At 34.9% G+C, this 21,281-nt stretch overlaps 1 protein-coding gene across 8 annotated transcripts in view; it reads left to right on the plus strand.

Annotated features, from left to right (window-relative positions):
* ADGRG6 (adhesion G protein-coupled receptor G6) overlaps positions 1-21,281 on the plus strand; it is a 163,038-nt gene that overhangs the window by 90,952 nt on the left and 50,805 nt on the right. For 5 of the 8 annotated variants that reach the window (XM_010588714.3, XM_023553106.2, XM_023553184.2 and 2 more), the window contains exons 5-10: positions 2,372-2,440; positions 5,137-5,220; positions 11,651-11,736; positions 14,875-14,927; positions 16,110-16,172; positions 21,102-21,244. In XM_010588714.3, the coding sequence (XP_010587016.1) occupies positions 2,372-2,440; positions 5,137-5,220; positions 11,651-11,736; positions 14,875-14,927; positions 16,110-16,172; positions 21,102-21,244 (498 nt within the window). The remainder of the gene's footprint in view (positions 1-2,371; positions 2,441-5,136; positions 5,221-11,650; positions 11,737-14,874; positions 14,928-16,109; positions 16,173-21,101; positions 21,245-21,281) is intronic. The other 3 variants (XM_023553043.2, XM_023553220.2, XM_010588804.3) reach the window with 1 other exon arrangement.

Genomic DNA, 21,281 nt, shown 5'->3' on the forward strand with positions numbered 1-21,281 from the left:
ATATCACCTTCTACAATTCCACCTTTACCTTCTCAAGTCCTTAGCTTGTTTCCTTATATCTGATACTTAAATATAGGAGTCTCCATGGTTCCATCTGTTCTCTTTTTAATCTGCCCTCTAGCCCTGGAGATCCCAGACACATCTATAGCTTTTGTTGAGTATTTCCTGGCTAGACTTTTTTCAAAAACATGTACAAAAATCCATATATCTAAATGTCACACAGATACCAGTTTCCACGTCTGAACTTACTGTTTACCATACCACATCTGAGTCTGCTCTTCCTCCAGTATTTTCTATCTTTAATGATACCATAATGTGCCCGTTTCTTAAGTTAGAAACCATGAAGACATCTTCTGGTGTTCATTTTCTTTTCCTGTTCTCCAGTTAATCACTAAATCTTACAATTCTATCTTCAGATTTCTTGTATCTGTCTCTTTCCATCCTCATTGTACTCGTGATATCAAACCTGAAATATTAGTGTCATTCCTGCTTCCTATATCTCTTCGTTTTAGTTGGTTGTGGTACATGAAAAATGACTAAAATATGAATCCAACTTTCTCACCTAACTTCCCTTCATTTTTTTCCCACTGACGTTAAGACAGAGTTCTAAATTTGAGGAGTCATTCATAATGTACTCAATAATTTTTTCAGTAAAGATTGAGCACCCACCTACTATGTGTGGGCCATACACCAGTGACAAAAGACACAGGGTCCTTGAACTGCTGGTGCTTACGTTCTAATCAGGCCCTTTACAAGCTACCCATTACCAATATCTCCATACCTCCTACCAATTTTCTGCAATTATGATATGCCAGCAATGCCAAGTTACTTGGGTTCCCAGAACTTTGCAGTGCTTCCTTGGCACAGGTTGCAGGTATTCTGTCTGCTAGTATTACTTCTACCTAACCCCTATTCAGTATAGTGACTGCTCATATGCCTCACAGGTCTCCTTCTTTTTGATCGTTTTCCTGTTTACCCTTCTCTGATCACTTCCTTCCTTAGGTCACTATCACCCACTGAGCACTTCATTTACAGTACTCAGAGAAGTGTGAAATCATCTCCTATTACCTCCCACTCATACCTCTCTGACTTACCAGACAAGAGCTCCCTGAGACGAGCAATACTGTCTTCTAGCCCCTGTGCCTTACACATTGTAGGCAGCGAGTCAATGTTTATAGAATGAACAGGCAAAGCTTGGTTGGTTGGACAGTTAACATCATAGACTTGCCCGTAGGATTGGACCTGTCTTACACAATATGATTCCTTCTATGGGCCAGGTACCTAAGGCTATCAAGAATGACAAAACTATGCCTGCTGATAATGCCGTTAAACCATTGGATTGCTTTCTGCCTTTATACGTTCATTTACCTAATTAGACATCGTTTGTTAGCTCATGAACTTGCTCTTTCTTCATGTGCTGTTCTCACAGGAAAGTTTGAGGAAATGTTTAAACATTAGGATAAAATCACTATTATAGAAACCAAACCAAAGCCAGTGCCGTCGAGTCAATTACGACTCATAGCGACCCTATAGGACAGAGTAGAGCTGCCCCACAGAGTTTCCAAGGAGCACCTGGTGGATTCGAACTGCCGACTCTTCGGTTAGCAGCTGTAGCACTTAACCACTACGCCACCAGGGTTTCCATTATAGAAATGTCCTTTAAAATTTAAAAACAAAATAAATTATTTATTTGTATTCACTCCCATGTCTTTATTAATGGTGAAGGATGCTTTGTGATAAGCTGAGCCCATCTTCTCCAAGCCTCAGTCTGTGAAAGTTTGTTAATTGTCAGAGGGAGATGTAGTACAACAGAGAACACCCACCTTGTAGAAAATTCCTAGTAGAAAATCAGGCCAAAACTGGTTTCCCGCTGAGGGTGTCAATAAAAGCTTGAGATAAAAAGAGACACTGAATTGAAGTCACAAAAACACTCTTGGAATTGCAAATAGCATATGCTAGCACTAATGAACCAAAAATATGCCTTCGATGAGTAATTAATAATATCCAAGTTCACTTTTCAAATGGATCCTTGATTACTTCATTTGTATGATTTTCCACCAGAACCATATAAATTATTATGGAAAAAGGCGCCATGGTTTTTACACAAACTTTAAGAGGCAATACTACTTCTTATCCTTTCATGTGTGCATGCCCCATAAAATTGAAGACTTTGAGGGCAATTTCAACACTTTTATTTTGCATTTAAGGAAACTTAAGACACAGAGAACTTAAGCGACGTTCACGTTGTTGGAGCAGTACTGGTTGACTTTCCCCTAGCTCCTGGTACACCAACCATATGACTCAGGATTTTGTTTGGATAATGTTGCCAGATCATAAGTCAAACTTGTTTAACCCCTTTCTGTTGATTAAGGTTCCTACCTGATCCCACTCCCAGCAGCAGAGCTAGCCAGCTGTGTGGACCTGGGGACCCTCTGCCAAGGTAGGGAACCGTCGTTGCCCTCGGGAGCCTGTTTTCTGTTTTGTATGATGTAGTTGTCATTGTTTTGATTTTGATCTTAACTTTCACTGGGAAAGCCAGAAACCAGTAAAACAGAAGAATTTCTGGATGTGTTTTAGTTGTGTGGGTGCATGGTACATACAGTGTGGAGAAAGAAGGCATTCACACACTGGATGACCACATTTCCATAAAGCACTGAATTTTTTAAACATAATGATTATATGCTATTGAATAGGGGTTTATTTTATTTTTTCCCTCTATTTCTTACCAAGAATATTTTACCGGTCCAGTATAAATACTGACATATGGTATTCCAAAGAAATATTCATGTCCCTAAAACAAGTGGAAAATGGTATAATTAAGTTGAATACTCAATTAAGTGTAAGAAAAGGGTATGAGAATTTATAATGCAAAATTTAACTTAAATACTAAGATAGAAATATATCTGTTAAGCTAATATTGATATAATTACATTAAATATAAAACATAATGATTATATTATTATCACTGTTCTAATTATATATTATGTACTAAATCATTATATGCTAAATAGTATGTAATTAAAGTCATGTAACCTTGGAAACTCTACAGAGCAGTTCTATTCTGTCCTATAGGGTCGCTATGAGTCGGAATCAACTCAACGGCAGTGGGTTGTTTTTAGTAATTGTTAAATAATATAAATATTAGACTTTAGTTTTATCATTGTTCCTTCTAATTACCTGTGACCCTTTTTCATCTATTTATTCTACTGAATGCTTCTTTATGAAGTGGCATGTTCTATGTACCACATTAAGAATCATGACCGTGCCTTTGTAAAAGCTGGATCTTTTATTAAGAGGATCACAGCATGAAGGTGACAGATTAGAAGTGGGACTAAGTGTAGAAACCTAAGCTCTCATTTATGGTTCAAGATGGTGAGTAGGGCAAGTGAGGAAGGGGATGTAACAGAGCTTGATCTTTGTTGCCCTTTATTGAGACACTTTCTCTAATATATTGATAAATACCCTATGAAGATGTCATCATATCATATATTCTGTGGTTTTAAAATAGTTATAGGAAAAAAAAAACCTTATTTTTATTGAGTTCAAGATCTGAAGTGATTTTTTTTCTTTTAACCTGAGATACCTGTTATACTGATTCATATGTAAAAGGATCAGGTATCAAGACTTCTTATTTCTTTTGTCTTAAAAAAAAAGAGCCCTGGTTGCACAGTGGTTAAGCGCTTGGGTGCTAACTTAAGGATCAGCGGTTCGAAACCACCAGCCACCCTGCGAGAGAAAGATGTGGCAGTCAGCTTCCATAAAGATTACAGTCTTGGAAACTCTATGGGGCAGTTCTACTCTGTCCTATAGGGTCACTATGAATCAGAATCAACTTGAGAGCAGTGGGTTTTTTTTTTTTTGGTTTGTGTTTTAAATGTCTAAAAGGAATTTTCATGTTCATTGATGTATTTTACATTAATGTAAACACAATCAATTGTTCATAATAAAAGAAAAATAAAGATTTTTAAAAAGATCTCCCATTCTTATATTTCTTGGGAGTGGAAAATGATCTTAGTTAAGGATACATGTTTTGAATAAAAAAATTCAGTATTTTATAGAGAGTCTTTTAGAAGGTAATTTTCTACATAATCATTTAAATGTTCTAAAACCCACTGCCCAAACCATTGCTGTCCAGTTGATCCTGACTCATAGCGACCCTATTGGACAGAGTAGAACTGCCCCATAAAGTTTCCAGGGAGCACCTGGCGAATTTGAGCTGCATACCTCTTGGTTAGCAGCCATAGCACTTAACCACTATGCCACCAGGGTTTAAGGTGGGTAATTTTTTAAAAATTAAGAGTGATACAAAAATAAATGATCCTTGTACATACAAATGTATGTCTAATGCAAATGTTATCCTAAAATAATCTAAGTTTAAATTATGTGTGTCATTTATTTTACGACTTACATGGCTGCTCCAGTATCCCTTAGAAAGATATTATCAAAGCATTATGTGAAGTTTTCAGAGTTTTAATAATGTGAAAACCCATAGCTATGACATAATGCTTTGAAAATGTCTCCCCCTGTAAGGCTTGCTCTTGTGAAACCCTTTTTAATCCATCAAGTTTAGTAAACTTATTTGTATCTTTAAATGATTGATTTAGGTTATGTGTTTTATTCCCGCCCCCCTTTTTTTTTAACATTTATCTTCTCAAGAAGAAATAACATTTCTTTTAAAGTTTTATTTCTGTCATCGCAGTGTCAGGCAGACCTAACATAGTTTAAATACCTTCAAGCTGATAGGTTCTCTAAACTGCCTTCTGTAACTGTTTCATTTTGCAAACTCAGAAAACTAAGTCTGAGAAAAGTTTAGTAATTTATTGTGTGGTCATTGGGTGGTCATTGGCCTGACAATGACAGGCCTGCATTTAGAATCTAAATGTCCTTTCTCCAGTCTCTCTGTGCTAGAGCCAGACATTTTGTACAATATGACACCAAAGGCCATGTGAACTGATTCTTAATGTGCTGTAAGAAAGCATTGCTACATTTTATGCATTATAACCTGGGAGGCTGTTGTGTTCAGTGCCAAGTAATGGTTCCCATTCCTCCTCTATAAATATTAATTGTAGATTGCTCATCCATATTAACTGTCATGTGCTCCTTGCAAAATTACATCTTTCTCGTCTTTATTACCAGCTACTGTAAACTCTCCTAGTCCTACACCACCCACTGTCTCCACTAACATGCCTGTTACTAACAGAGTCGATAAACAAAAGAATGGTAAGATATCATCATCACCTTTTATATTTGTAATATGTCTAATGTGATAAAAAATTGTGTTCAAAGGATGAGAGTATCTACTATTCCAACCAAGTTTGTTGTCCAAGATGTTGGGATTCATTAAGTGTATTTGTACATTTGCAAGACTAGTTAAATAAATATATAAATATATAAATATTACTTGACTCTTTGAGTTCCCTGTTCTTATGAGCAGTGGAATGAATATACCTTCAGTTCTACTCTCCTTCCTACCCTTGTAACAAAAATCTCTTTCAAAAGACGTTTTAAGAGAAAGATATTTAATTAAAAGGAATTAGTTTGCATTGTAATAGAGATCTGTGAATACAACTGTTCTTTTAGAGATTTCATAGTTTTGTGAGATTATTCTGTTCAGGAAGCTAGTTTTTTTTTTTTTCTTTAAAGAATTTTATAATTTCAAAACACTGAATAATCTTCAGTCATTTAATATCTCAATGAAGTCACTATTTATACTGAGGCATTTCGGACATTTTAACCAATTTCCATGGTAGTGCCCTTGGTTTTTTATTTGTTGAGGAATAATGGTGAGAATGTGATTATATATCAACTAAATCATAAATCAATTTTTGAATGACTAAAATTCAAGTAACTGCCAGTACGTTATGTCTTTTTTCTTATGTACTTTTCTATTTATATTATTTGTAATTTGAAACTATATCAGTTGTATAATGTAAGAAATGAGCAGGGGGGAAATCATGTGATTTATTATTTGATTCTCTACCTATATGTACCACATATGTAGCCTTTTGGTAATTCAGAGTTTGTGATTTTGGTTTTTTCTAATAAAGGGACATTCCAATCAGGTGACCACGCCATTGTCTTGAATACAGTATTATTCTCAAATACGAGATATTAGAGGAATTTTCTTAATCCCTGTCACTTAGCTTGTGAGGCAAAGACATCTGTAATGTGTCACGAGGGGCCCTAAACCCAGCATAAAGAAACCCACATACTTCACTTTTTCCTTTGGCTTTGGGGGTACATCGACTTCCTCTGTAAGGATATTTAAATTGGAAGTATGGAATATTTTACATTAAATGTAGACATAAATTTCATTAGGGTTATAAAGACACCAATTCAGAGAAGCGTTTATAGTTATTCTGGTAGTTACACCAAGGAGATTTATGATGGAGCAAAAATTCCAGCAACCCCAAGAAAGCAACAGCAGCTGGATTTTCCAGTGCATATTTCACATGGCCTACAGCCAGCAGATGGGAATATGATAATTCTAACTCAGTATTTCAGTCTTTGTATGAACATACAAAGAGCCTCTGTGGCAGTCTCCCTCCGGGACTGGCACATCTTCTGCTGCCCAGGAACATTTATATGATGCTTCAGAGTCCTTGACTTGGTGGAGTGGGGCTGTATTCACTCAGTCATGTCACTTCAGACATTTTTGAAGAGAGCCTTGTTCAGCCCATCTCTCTCTGCGTCATAACTTTGATTGGAGTTTCAACAAAGCAAGGAAACGTTAGAAACAGTTAAACTGGTTTATCTTGAATGCATTAAAGAAAAATAGAATCTAATTGAGATGATTCTTGATAAAAAATTCATTGTAGCATTTAAAAATATTCAAAGGTTAATGTGTGGTAGAAATATTCTCAAATGTGTATACTCAAATTTGGGTGCCATCTTAACAATTATTACCACATCCATGAGCTACCTATACTATTTGCTTATTAGGTTTTTTTTTTTTTTACTAAATTGACTCACTCTTTTACTTCAGTGTTTTTGATTACAGGATTTTTATGCAAATAATACACGCGTTATATGTTTTTGCCAACAGTGCAACCCACTTGCGCGTTATTTTCCTAGATGTACTACGCATGTTATAAGCATGGGTGCATTATTTGCAACAACAACAAAAAAATGGAGCCCTGGTGGCATAGTGGTTAGCTTAGCTGCTAACCCAAAGGTCATCAGTTCGAATCCACCAGCCGTTCTTTGGAAACCCTATGGGGCAGTTCTGCTCTGTCCTGTAGGGACCCAATGAGTTGGAACTGACTCGATGGCAATGGGTTTGGTTTTTTTGGTTTTATTGTAAAATGAAACCAACACAACTTGTTATAAAGTAGAAAGTAAAAGTGAAAAAGAATGATGAAAACAATGTTTTTGATTTCTCCCAATACTCTATTGCCTACTTATGTCTCAGAACTCTTCATTATCTTTTTTAACAGGGAGAGTAAAAAAGTATTACAATCAGGGTTTTTCTTTGATGTGATCAGATTTGAAGTAATTTAAAAGAGAATTACTTTTCACTTGTTAGTTGTCATGGAATTGATTGATAGGTTAGAGAATTCCATTTTATTCACTGTAAGAAATATAGACACAACTATTAAAGATGTTCTCCACTTCATTCAGTTTTTTAACTCTGAACTCAAAAGAGGCTTATTGAGTCCCCCAGGAATGTTGTCTAGGTGGGGAGAGAGGGAAGGGTTGAGATTGTTTCACAATCAGATATAGTTCTACAATATATCAATAACATCTGTTATTTTTCTATAAAATATAATTTAACTTACAATTGCGATATAGAAAATTAAAAGAAAACTATAAATGTGTCTTTAAAAAATGTCATTTTGGTGGGTAAGGGAGAAAATAATGTTTTCCAGTTAAATACCTATTAATCCACTTGATGGGACAGAGAAGAAATAAATTCCTGACAACCAGAGAGTTAGGGAGGTAACAGTAATTCATACAAAGATCATCTTTCTTTCAGACTTCACTCAAAAAGTTTCACTTACCTTGGCAGCTTCTGGAAGCCAATTTTCCCAGCTTTTACGAAGTGTTCCTATTTCTCTATGTAAAGTTCTTATAATTTTCAACTGGACTATTATCCGATACTTCAGACTATAAACTAAGAAAATCTTATCTTCTAAGCTACTTTTCATAAACAGTGTTTTAGGATATAATGGATAATCAACCTAGGTATTCCCACAAAGAATGAACCTTCCTACCTTTTCCATTATATTCCCATGAAAAGCTCTTGAACTAAATATTATTTCTGTTCCAAGTCATATTTTCTATGCCTGAAACATCACTCCAGTGATGAATAGTAAACTTAAGCCAGCGCAAGCAACCCAAGTCAGGACTTAATTGTTAATTAAGTCACTCTTAATTGTTCTAAAATCATTTGTTCTAAAAACCTAGTTTACAAGTACAAATTATAACTCTCCTAGTTCATTAGCTTATTAGTTTCCCATTTTTGTTTACCTATTTGAATAACAAACTTACTGTCAGCATATTTGGGTCAATCCAGCACTCAATCTAGCTTCCTATGCCAGCTATCTGAAAGAAATTGTGTGTGTAGGATCAGCAGGACTCCAGCCATATTGTAAATGCCTCTGCATATATACCATTGTGTCATCACCAGTCTAAGATATAATCTTGAATCTAAAGTAACATTTAGTTTATATTTTAACATCTATATTTTCAAACCTGTATTTCATACCTTTTAATATACAGTAGATAAAGTAGTGTCATTTCTATATACTCCAAGAAATTCTGAAGACAGTGTTATTAAGAAGTCAAAAAAAAAAAAAAAAGGATTAATTGAAGAGATATAGAGAAAGGAGCACTGTTTTGATGCCATGTCTGTCATGGCAGGCAGTGGTTTCCTTCTGGAAGTTATGCCTGGCTGGAAGAGTTATCTGATTGGAAGATGAATATATACTTCCTTTTTTTGCATGAAATGTCTATCATGATTTTTTTTTCTGGCATGGTTGCTGTTATTAGGATAATACATATATCTTTTAAAGTCTCTGGAACACATGAAGATTTGTGAATAGCTTTTATAGTAAGACAACACAGTAGTTATGACATCTATTGGAGAAGACAAATTGACTGCTGTGACAACAGGGAAACCCCCCCCCCACTCTCAGTTTATTTTAATTGTGTATTTTCTCTGATGACAATGATTAGCCCAGGTATTTTGCTGCAATCCCCATATCCATCTCACCACCCTTTCAGTGAACATTTTTTTTTTTTAATCTTGCTCTGCGGATTCACTCTTGAACATTTTTCATAATTACTTGTTGACTACATAATTCAACATTTTTAATAAGTAGAAAAAAGTAGACTGTTGAGTAATTTTTGACTAAATGCATGAAATCTTATTCTGAGGCATCTGGAAGAGACTACTTGAAAACTGTTCATAGCGTGGGAGACTCTGTAATATAACATGCTAGGTTATTTGTGATATAAACATATTTGTTATAAGAAATATGACTCTAGGGAGCATACTATATTTATAAATTGATTTAGCTATGTCCAATATTTGGTTGTTTTTTTAATATTGGATGGGCGCTCTGGTGGTCCAGTGGTTAAGCTCTTGACTGGTAACTGCAAGGTCGGTGGTTCAAACCCACCGGCTGCTCTGAGGAAGAAAGATATGACAGCCTGCTTCCATAAAGATTGACAGCCTTGGAAACCCTATGGGGCAGTCCTGTCTTACAGGGTCACTGTGAGTCGGAATTGACTTGAAGGCAGTGTCTTTCTCGTTTATAAAAGCAATGAATTGTGAGTCAGGAAATGTTTAAAATTTAAAGAAAAGTATCTTTAATTTTTGGAATGCTTCAGAAGCGTAAGTGATTCAACATATTGGTTTTTACTATTTTGCAGTATTTTCCTAAGAGAAGGAAAGAATACTCTTATTATACCAAAAGCATGCTTTAGGTCTCCATCTAGTGGTACCTTGTCAGTTACTCTACTACCATCAGTGAACGTTCACAGAAGACGCAGAGGGTCCTGAAATAACTCTCCACCTCTCACACTTCAGTTTCCTGTCGGTCATCCACAGTGTCCATGGTTCATTATGATGAGGTTTATGTGTAAAAGGGTTTTCTAAAGGAATTGTCATTTTTAGTTCAGGAAATTTTTTTTTAAAGGAATAGCACATTTTTTTAAGGAAGATCATTAAAATACCTGAAGAGTTTCACAAGGTGAAATAACCTGGTCTGCATGAATTAAACTCAGCTGTCCTTGAACTTGTATTAGTTTTATGTATATTATTACATTCTGGAGTGGCATTTTCTATTCTTCAGCGTGCGACTCTGATTCCATTACTGGAAAGACATTCTTTTTGTAGTGGGCCTGGAATTTGCTTTTTGGTAGATTTGGCAGTTGCCAAAGGCACACTTTTGTATTTTTTTCTGCCATCTCCCCACAATTTTCATTAAATCCACTCCCTAACATTGTTTTAATTATATACATCTACATTTTATTTGAGTATTTTACCTGAGACTTCCATAAACAAAAGCTTGAAGAAAGATGATTGACAATAATGGAGATTGAAAATAATTTTCTTCTGCCTATACCTTATCATATTTTAAAAGGTTATTTTTCTCAGCAGCTACTTTGACAAAAGTTCACATAATGCCAACTAGAGAGATTTAGCAAACCCTGGCTGGTGAGTTTGATTTTCATTTAAAAAAAATCAGGGCACTTTAAGGATTGCCACAAAAAGAGAAAATCAAAACCCTTCTCACACACAGACATAGGATTTTCTTCATAGAGCAAGTTAGTCCATTAAAATTTTATTCAGAAATATTTTTTCTTCTGCTCTGGTATGAATGACCACATCGGTAATATTTTTGTGAAAAATCTGATGATATCCAACCGAATAGCTTTGTTGGAGAGGGAAAAATTGGAGAGAGGAAATAATCCAAAACAATAATTTGCTGTCATACAAATGATACCAATAATACTTATTAAAATGCCAGGAAACTTAGATATTTTAAGTCAGATTGCAATAAAAAAATCTTTATGTGATCATCATGATAATGAATTTTCTTTGAAGAAGCTGCTAGTAATATTTTGTGTTCCATGATTATATTGAGTTTTTGGGAACTGGTATTCCTGCTAAAGGGAGAGGATTTTTAAAGGAAGAATAAGGGGCTGAGGGCAGTAAGTATGTGTATGCCTATTTTTCTTAACTTTTTTTTTTTAGGTTAACTCTGGCTCATCATTTCATTCAAGTTTTAACATCCCAAACTCTATCATTCTTTATAATGTACAGAAAAAAAAAAAAAAAGATAATGTCTCGTTACAAGCAATCAAATTGTACATTAAAAATCACTACTGTTATGGACAGTAGGTATCAGATTTATAGAATTTATAAAAGTAAAATTTGTAGAAGTAAAAAATATGAAGAAATACATACAGGTGATAATTGAGGAGCAATAAATTACCTATAAGAATAAACTAATTTATACTCTTCCTAAGAAGTTGCAAAGGTCACTGAGCATAAAATAAAAATATCTCAAAATTTTGTATACCTAGGAGTAGGGTGTTTCTATAGATTGTATGAAATATGTCATTGTAAATTTAAATTGTATGATAATTATATGACTCTAAAAATGTAATTAACGGATCAAATCCTATTTCTAATGGACAGATGGAATTGTCTATAGAATTTCCATAGTGATTCAAAACATCCTTCGTCACCCTGAGGTAAAAGTACAGAGCAAGGTGGCAGAATGGGTAAGCGAACTTCTAAAATTTCTTTGTTTTGTTTTAAATATTTAACCTCTGGAAATCAGCAGTAACACAGAGTTGAAACACGTGAATCCACAGATCATACTGAAACACTGGTACTGTTTATTATAAATATGTGAATAACCAAAAAAAAAAAAAAGTTGCCATTGAGTAGATACTGACTCGTAGTGACCTTATAGAACAGAGTAGAACTGCCCCATAGGTTTTCCAAGGAGCACCTGGTGGATTCGAACTACTGACCTTTTGGTTAGCAGCCGAATGCTCAACCACTGTGCCATCAGGGCTCTAAAATATGTGAATAGATATATAATAAGTGAGGTGCATTGCATATGCATAAGAGAGGTACATTTGAATGAAGGATTGAAAATGGAATCTAACAGACTATCATAAGTAAAAGTACTACACGAATTTAAATGAATTTTAATAGGTATCTTTAAATCTTTACTTATATCCATATGTTTTCAACACTGTTTTTTTTATTTAATTTTTTGGGTGTTTGGTTCAAAAATGGAAAAAAGCCTAAAAAGATATATCATACAGGTCTCCCTTTGATCCTTGTTGCTGAGCTGCCTGGAACCCTTTTGCTTAGAAATCACTGTTTATCTTGGGTTTTTCCAGAGTTTCTTTTTGCATATAAAAGCAAATAAGACTCTAGATTGGGGGGTTTTTCCTCCTTTTGTATAGTAAAGGTAACATAGTTTACACATCGTTCTACATCATATTTTTTTTATTACCAGACTTTCAATATTAATACACAGAGAACTTCTTCACCTTTTTTTAATACACTATTTCAGAGTGGTTTTGGGTTTACAGAAAAATTGTATGGGAAGTACAAAGTTCCCATACATCCTCTGTGTTCTGCTGCACCATTTCCCTTATTTTTAACGTCTTGCGTTCCTGTGATACTTTTGTTATAATTGAGGAACCAATATTGATACATGGTTATGAACCAAAGTCCCTAGTTTTCATTAAGGTTTACTCTTTGTTGTAAAGTTCTGTGAGTTTTGATAAATGCATAATATCATATTTCAACCATTACAGTACCAGGCAGAACTCAACATTTTTTTTTTTAAACCGGTATGTATTATTCCATTATGTGGCTATACAGTAAATTATTTAACCAGCCTTCTGTTGATGAACATTTAGGTTGTAATTTATTTAACCAATTTCTATTGATGAAAATTTTGGTAATTTCCAATTAAAAAACAAACAAACAAACAAAAAAAAACTTCCTTCTTTCCTTTGGAAACACAATCTTGGGATTTTTTTTTTTCTCCCTTCTATATTCTTCTCCATACCAATAACAAAAATTTTATTATTCCACTGGTTTCTATTGTTCTCTTAATTCTTTTTCTACCCACAGCATACAGTGGGGATTTTGCACTGCTTTTTCTATGTAAGATTATCTAGTGTGACTATTTGTTTTTGTGTGAATGAAGCTGCTAGAGTATTTGTTCTGAAGTAAGAAAAATGATTATCTCAGACAGTAGATAGCTGATAAAGTTTTCCTCAGTAGCAAAAGAAAGTTCAACCATACATTCAGAAGTTATGGTGAAGTAATTTTCTTTCTTATAACCCTGGTAGCATAGTGGTTAAGAGCTGTGTCTGCTAACCAAAAGGTTGGCAATTTGAATCCACCAGGCTCTCCCTGGAATCTCTATGGGGCAGTTCTGCTGTGTCCTTCAGGGTTGCTATGAGTCGGAATCGACTCAACGGCAATGGGTTTTTGGGTTTTTATATATTTGAGGAATAAATGAGGGAGAAATATAGCCTTATTTTTAAAGACAACACCCTTTATAACAAGTTGACTACAGGAAACAATAGTATGTAAAATAGAAACTCCATTGTAAAATTGGAGGAGGGAGAATAAAATTCACAAATAGAAGTCAAAGAAATGCTGCTGTTGGCTTTTTTGGGGAGTGAAACTTTAGTCACTAATTTAAATGTTTTAGAATGTTTAAATTCTAAACCCAGTGATGATAATATTATTAATCCTGAAAGTTAGCATTTGTTGAAGGGCCTGATACTTTAGACAAGGTATAATTTTGCATTTATATTTTTTTATATTGCATGGTTTTAAATACAGAATCATTCTCGTCTGAAGCTAAATTTCACTGGACCCTTTTCATTTAAGATGCAAAATATCAAAGCAGACTATTGATAATACAGAAAATACAAGTGGTGTTCTTGATTCATACTATTACAATTTACAATTAAAAAAATAATTCAGTGCTTTTGCCAGCATTTTCTAAAATTGACATTCAGTATCAGAAGGACTTGCAATGAAGTCAAAATGTGTGTTTGAAACAAGATGTAAAGAACTCTGGATATGATATATAAACAGGAGCATTTTGAGTCAGTAAAGAAATCCTGTTTGTGATGGTTTTGGTTAATGCAGTGTAAAAACAAACACCTAGTGCCACTGAGTCATAGAAGCTTGTTATTCCTGTTGAAAGGAATCCATTGCCTCTTTACAGAGGTCTGCTCCTGAGGCCCATAAAGGCTGTTAAGTAATCACATAATAATGAATATAATTCTTAATAATATTGAACTTATTTTTGCTTGTTTAATATTTTATTTTTAATTTCTAGTTTTCTTACTACAGGTATTTTTATGCGATGGTAATTACCAGAAAAGCATATTTTATTGCATCTCAGTGTTTGTTAAATGAAGAATATAAGAGGTGTTTACTGTGCCGATCTTCCCGGCATACTGTTAGAACTCAGTTCTCAGTTTTGTAGATAATATAAAAGTCACAATAGATTCATGATACCATGACGTACAGAAGTATAGGGTTTCTAGACTGACAGGTTCAGTCTGGGATCTGCTACTTCTTAATTGGGTGGCTATTTCATCTCTGTGAAACTCAGTTTCTTCATCTATAAGATGGGAGAAATCATTCGTATCTCACTGAGTGTTGTGAGGATTGAAAGAAATAACATTTGCAAAGTTCCTGGCATACAATGATCCAGTAACTGTTATCTTTACCTTTGACTCCTCTAGGTCTCCAGGATTTTCCCAGGGTCTTATTCCAATAACAGCTTATCTTTTGGGAGGGAAGAAACTTGACTCAGATAAAAAAAGAAATTCTGAAAACGCACCCTTTCCCATTGTGTTTTTCAGCTCAATTCAACCTTCCAGAATTGGAACTACACTGTTTATGTGGTTAATATAAGGTAAATGACAGAGTAAATTATTTAAGATATTTAAAAAGTTGTGTCTAACTCAGTTCTTTCTCTCCCTCTCTCTCTGGCTGTACCCCCACACACATACACACAATTCTAGATGCATACACACATGGACCATAGTCATAATCTTTCTAAAACAACTCTATATGCACAGGAAACCTCAAGGCTGTAGTTAAAAAAAAGTTGCCATGGAGGCCATGCTGACACACAGTGACCCTATAGAATGGAGTACAACGGCCCCCCATAGGGTTTCCAAGGAGCAGCTGGTGGATTGAATTGCTGACCATTTTGGTTTGCAGCCTTAATGCTTAACCACTCTGCCACCAGGGCTCCACAGCCAGTGCTGTAGTAATGACTTTTAAAATATTTGATCATACATCCCTAGCATTTAAAAAAAAAATTAGCATGTCCTCCCAAAAATGTATTTGTATTTTTAAATAAATTGTGTGTATATTACTGAACTGATATATATTATGTATTATAATATATCAAAAATTTAAAGAACAATTAAATATAAATAGAAGTAATGTTAGTTTCTTCTCATACCCCAGTGGATCATCTAGAGCCCCCCTGGGTTGCATGTGCCCCAGTTTAGAGCCAGCTGTTCTCAATATAAGACATTTGCAGTCTGATCACAACCTAGCTTTTCAAACTCTGTCTAAATTTAAACCCTTCTAAATTTAAATCCTCTGCTAAATCTCCAGCCAGTAGTATCATTCCCATATCCTCATCTGTACATTGTTTATACAGTTTTAAAATTAAAGTTTTTCATAGTGTATTTCATGAACTCTATATTTGTATTCAATGGACCCAAGAGATATGACAACTCTTAACACAGAAAAAGGGGTTCCATGGCCAGGTAAGCTCAGTAACACATTATTAAACAAAATGAAACAGATTTCTTTCTATGAGGACTTCTCGGATTCTTGAATATACTAATATACATTGTGAATCTTCAAGAGAGAACAGAACACAGATTTGCCCTGTTATGTATGACCATGGAGCCATTTTGTCTCAGGCTTGTGAAAGAACTAGAATCTCAGAACACATTTGGAAACGCTGGCTTGGAATGTCCATTCTGCTACTCTCTTTTGCTTCCCCAAGTTTTGTTGTTGGTGATGTGTCTGGCGCATGAGAATGGTAATGAGTATATGGATCTGTGTTTTTCAGTCTTCACCTGAGCACTGGAGAGGACAAGATTAAAGTCAGGAGAAGCATTGAGGATGATTCAAGGTAATAGTGACAAAGTCTTACAGAAAGGGTAACATTCTTACTCCTGTCTGTGTTTTGACTATCTGGTAGAGAAGTAAAAACGATGATTTAGGACAGCAAAATTGAATGATGTACCACACTCAAGGCATTCCTTAGCACTAATGAACATTTGTGTGTGTCTGTGTGTGTGAATTAAAACCCTAATATAACAGAGTGGGTGTGGAAATGTACATCTGATGGAAAATAACTGACAAGTTAACATTTGCAATGTCTATTGTTATTTTTAGTCCTTCCAATTTATTTATTACAACCCATTACCTCATTTGAAATTTCAGGGAGACCTTCAAAGTAAAAACAGATAATTTATCATTTTCTTTTAATTGAAAGGCTTCTGTGCATCTAATAATATTGGTAATAAGTGCCAAAATATCTTTACCCTTCAAAGCTATCAGCTAATTCTCTGAGGTCTCCATTTTTAAATTTATATCAGGGTCATGACTTAGGCAGGTAATTTAAAGGATATACCCAACCCTTTTTTACCCAACCCAGTGCCGTCAAGTCGATTCCGACTTATGGTGACCCTATAGGACAGAGTAGAACTGCCCCATAGAGTTTCCAAGGAGTGCCTGGAGGATTTGAACTGCCGACCCTTTGGTTAGCAGCCATAGCACTTAACCACTATGCCACCAGGGTGTCCATTATATATTACCAGTTGTATAAGAGCCAACTGTTCAAAGTGCTGTAGTGTGTGTTTGGGGGTGGGGGGGTCCTAAACTCCCAAATGGAATAAATTTAGTTGTGTTCATGTAGTACATTGCATCTCTATAGAATAAAGGAAAAGAAAAATCAGTTTAAAAGCAAAAGTTCTTGGAAGTTTTGCTGAGTTTCAATGGACTAAATTGATGTTAGTTATATATAATCATGATGATGGATTGTGCTTCTTTTCTGGTGATTTATTCTTGGTATTAAAGATAAAAATAAAATTTCATGTAAGTGTTTACCAGGGTTTTTCTTTTTTCCTGTTTCTATTCAGCATCCAACGGCAGTAGGTTTTAGGTTTATTCAGCATCAGAAAAGAAATGTTTTTAAAGTTATATTGAAACTTGTCATTTTTGTATAAAGTCAACAGACTGGATTGAGATATCAGATTAGAGAAAATTGTTCTTATTTTCTGATATTGCTCCTTTTCCTTTATGGTCTGGAGAGCATATGCCATTTATGTATTCTCTGTGGTAACTGGATTTTTTCCCTTTCTAGCCAAATAATGAAACCTTGGTGGCGTAGTGGTTAAGTGCTATGGCTGCTAACCAAAGGGTCAGCAGTTTGAATCTGCCAGGCGCTCCTTGGAAACTCTATGGGGCAGTTCTACTCTGTTCTATAGGGTCACTATGAGTCGGCATCAACTCGACGGCAGTGGGTTTGGTTTGGTTTTTTGTTTAGCCAAATAATGTCTTCTCTAACCTTTTTTTTTTTTTTTTCTAACCTTACTGCTGCATCATACTTGGCCTTGAATAATGGCTCCAGCCGAGCACCTGTCACAATTTGTCTGGCAATTGAGGCAGCCCTAGTTTTTGGGTCTTGCCAAATGATGCACCAGCTTCAGGAAGTCAGGCTTGCCTTTTTAGTTTATTTACTGTGGTTCTACTACCTTATAGTCTTAAGATCAGCCATCAATAGTATATATCACCAATGCAGAAGCTCTTGCCTGAAAGACATTTAAATTCATAGAACCTCAGTTTTCCTAATCTGTCGAACCCAATGGGTCATTTCACAGAAAGCTATAGGGAGAATGAACTAAGACAATGTATATGGGAAAATCCACACATTTGGTTTTCCTTTGGTGTGAACTCTCGATGCTGTTTTAATATTCTTGCAGCCTTTTCCCCCCTCTTTTTTTTTTTTCTATTCTCTTGTACTCATTGATGAGTCTTTAGAGTCTCTCACTGTTTTTCTCAAAACCACCATTCACCAGTTTTACTCACACCTCCTTTTTCTACACTTTTCCTTTTCAATTGGATTGTATCACTGAACACAGACCATGGCTTCAGATTATGTTATCATACTCTATCGTCCAGACAGGCAGGAAACCGAAGCCACAGAGATTGGTTTGTTCAAATAGAGTGTTTGATGATAACAACAGATAGAACTTGACTTTGTAGAACCATAAAATAGTTTCAATTTTCAGGATGAGAGAGGGGAAAGCACACACACACACATACACACACACAGATAAGACTAGTGAAAATACATGGCTATTCTTCAATTGCTGAGTTTGGATATTCGATACTATCCACAATTCGTTATGCTAATTGTGTTCTCAGTATGCAAGAGAAGTAGCAGGTGACAGTCCCAGTTGTAAGCTCTCAGTAACTGGGGTGGCAAAGCTTATCTTCAAACAACAATGTCATCAAAGAATACTTTTTGGTAGGGCATTTACGAAATTAGTAAGGTACCACAGTTCACCATTATAATCACGTCTATGTTTATCTCATCCTGAAACATGGGTTACATACGAACAGCAAGCAGTAGATCATTTTAGAGATAAATAACTTTCCAGAGTGAATTATGAGAATAATAGAGCACCCTGTCCTTGAGATTAACATAGATATATAGGGGAACAAAATAGAGCTATTCTTTAATTTCATCTAACCTTGAATAGCAAATATTTCACTTTTTGTCTTTGTTGGGTTTTTTTTTTAGCACCACAGATATTTTAGTCCTCTCACTATTTCATTGTTAATTGATACTCACAGACTTTTCTAAAGGAAAACACGCCACTGCCTCTCCATTGATCATTCCACAGCTATTTCAGAAACAATGCTATCGCTGTTTGATTTTGGCATGTGTCTTGATGGTATCTTATATCATATTATTCATTTCCCCTCAGTAAATGAAGAAGATGAAAGTTTTGTTGCAAACCCAGAGCCTTGACATATAAGGAAATAAATTTCACCTGTACCTGACAATATAATGTCATTTAATTTTATGTCAGAGTTGACTAGTTTTGATTTCTTCTATTGGCATAGCTGTGATCACACTGGAACACAAAATCATGCTACTACAAATTATAGAGCCAAAATTTTGACAGGGCCTTTAGGATATATCCCTTTGCTTCCCAGAGAGATATTTTCTTTTTAAAAATCCTGCAAGGACAGATACTCTATAACCTTCTTCAGGAATATGCTGACCAATCACACAATCACAGAGTATATTCTGAGTACTTCACTTGTAACTTCTTACCTTACAAAGTACTTATAAGTGCTTAAAGGAGATGGAAAATCATATGTCACAATCATAAAAAAAATTGTTACACATTTGTAAACAAAAACCCTCTTCACAAATAATTTAAAAAATGATCCATTGAAATTTGAATTTTTCTGAAAAAAAACTTTTTTTATCATAAACGGTGTAGAATTAACCACAAGCAAGCATCACCTTTTTATGAATATATGCTATAAAATATTACTTAAAATATTTCTGAGCAGAAATGGAGTGATGTGAATTTCACTCTTTCACCAGTTTTAGCCCTATCCACCTAGACTAATCTGTGCTTCTACATTTCCTTTGATGAATTTCAGTATCACTAGTCCCAGAAAAATGTAGGCAAGAAACTTAACGAGGCCCCTCTTGAGATGTTTTTCAACAGTGTAGTGCTATCATTTGGGGGTATGAAGAATGTTTTTTTTTTTTTTTTTGTAATATAGATTGAAACCAATTGCCATTGGGTTTATTACAATGCATGACTACCCTATGTGTGTTAGCGTAATGCTCTAGCAGATAGACAGATAGACAGACAGATAGATAGAAATGGATATAGATATCTTTTTGTTCCTATTTTTCCTGTTATTATTATACATTTCCATGCCAAAAGATGAATAAGATATACATGTATTTTTTCAGCTGCATCATAATTGAGTAAAAATTTATTGTATTGGATCAGAAATTAAATTTCAGGAAAATTGGGCCTTTAGGTTGATTTAAAATAATTTTACAGTTTCAGTTATCGTTAAAAGCCCTTTAATCTCCATCATTGCTCTGATTGTCTCATGTTAATTTGCTCACATACATAAATTGAGCATTACACAGTGTATTTGAAGATTTTGTCACTGTTTCCCAGAGCCTCTTATGACAAGAAGATAAGACGTAAAGAAAGCCTGCACTTGCTTGATTTTTAGTTCTGCTTTTTCTGAGTCTCTTAGCGACTCTTTATCACATTAGTGCTGTTTGATGTCCCAGTGAATTCTCTAATCTTTGTGTCTCTACTTCTAGCCCATTGCCTAGTTCATACTAGTTGTTTAGGTGTTTGACTTGTGTTGAATTATTAATTAATATGAGCATATGTGGTATTATAACCTTATATGTGGAAATCCAGGTTCTCCAGAGTCAATAAAATGCCATTGTTGTTTTTTCAACTCAAAAGTAATGCTCCCTTTCTTATCCAGGTAGACCTAGCTCTCTACCTCAAACATTTAAGACCATCTCATAAATAAGAAGTAAAGTTGAGAAAGTTCTGTAGCAAATAATGATAATTTATAAACATCTGCTAAATCAATTAAACAGTATGCTGTTTTCTGCTAGATAAATAAAAAGGCATGGTGATTATCTTGGATTTTCTCATGTGGCCAGACATTGAGAATAAATAAAGTTCCAGCATAAGCTTAGTGTTGGAGTTGGGAGGGTGAAGGGTATGCACACTGTAGCTGGAAAGAAATAACTGATGGAAACAGAATTCTACATGCAATCTCCTACAATATATATTCATTTTGAAAAAGTTTTAACATAATTTATGCAGCAACAGAGAGAATCTATGTGTGCCTTGGCATATCTCTTCAGTCTCAGCACATAACGGTGATTACTCTCACTACCACATCCAAGTGTTTTGTTTTCTCGCCAAAATACCCAACCAGTCAACAACACCAAAAACAATTTCTACCTGAAATATTTTTTTAGGGTGGTGATTTGGGCCCTTCTAGTTTACAATGCTACCAACAATGTCAGCTTAGAAGGAAAAACCATTCAGCAGAAGCTCTTAAGAAATAACGAGTCCCTGGATGAGGGCTTGAGGCTATATACAGTGAATGTGAGGCAACTGGGTAAGTGACTAATTTTATTATAATATGTATTTTGTGT

Source organism: Loxodonta africana, chromosome 1 (genome assembly GCF_030014295.1).
Source record: "Loxodonta africana isolate mLoxAfr1 chromosome 1, mLoxAfr1.hap2, whole genome shotgun sequence".
Lineage (NCBI taxonomy): Eukaryota > Metazoa > Chordata > Mammalia > Proboscidea > Elephantidae > Loxodonta > Loxodonta africana.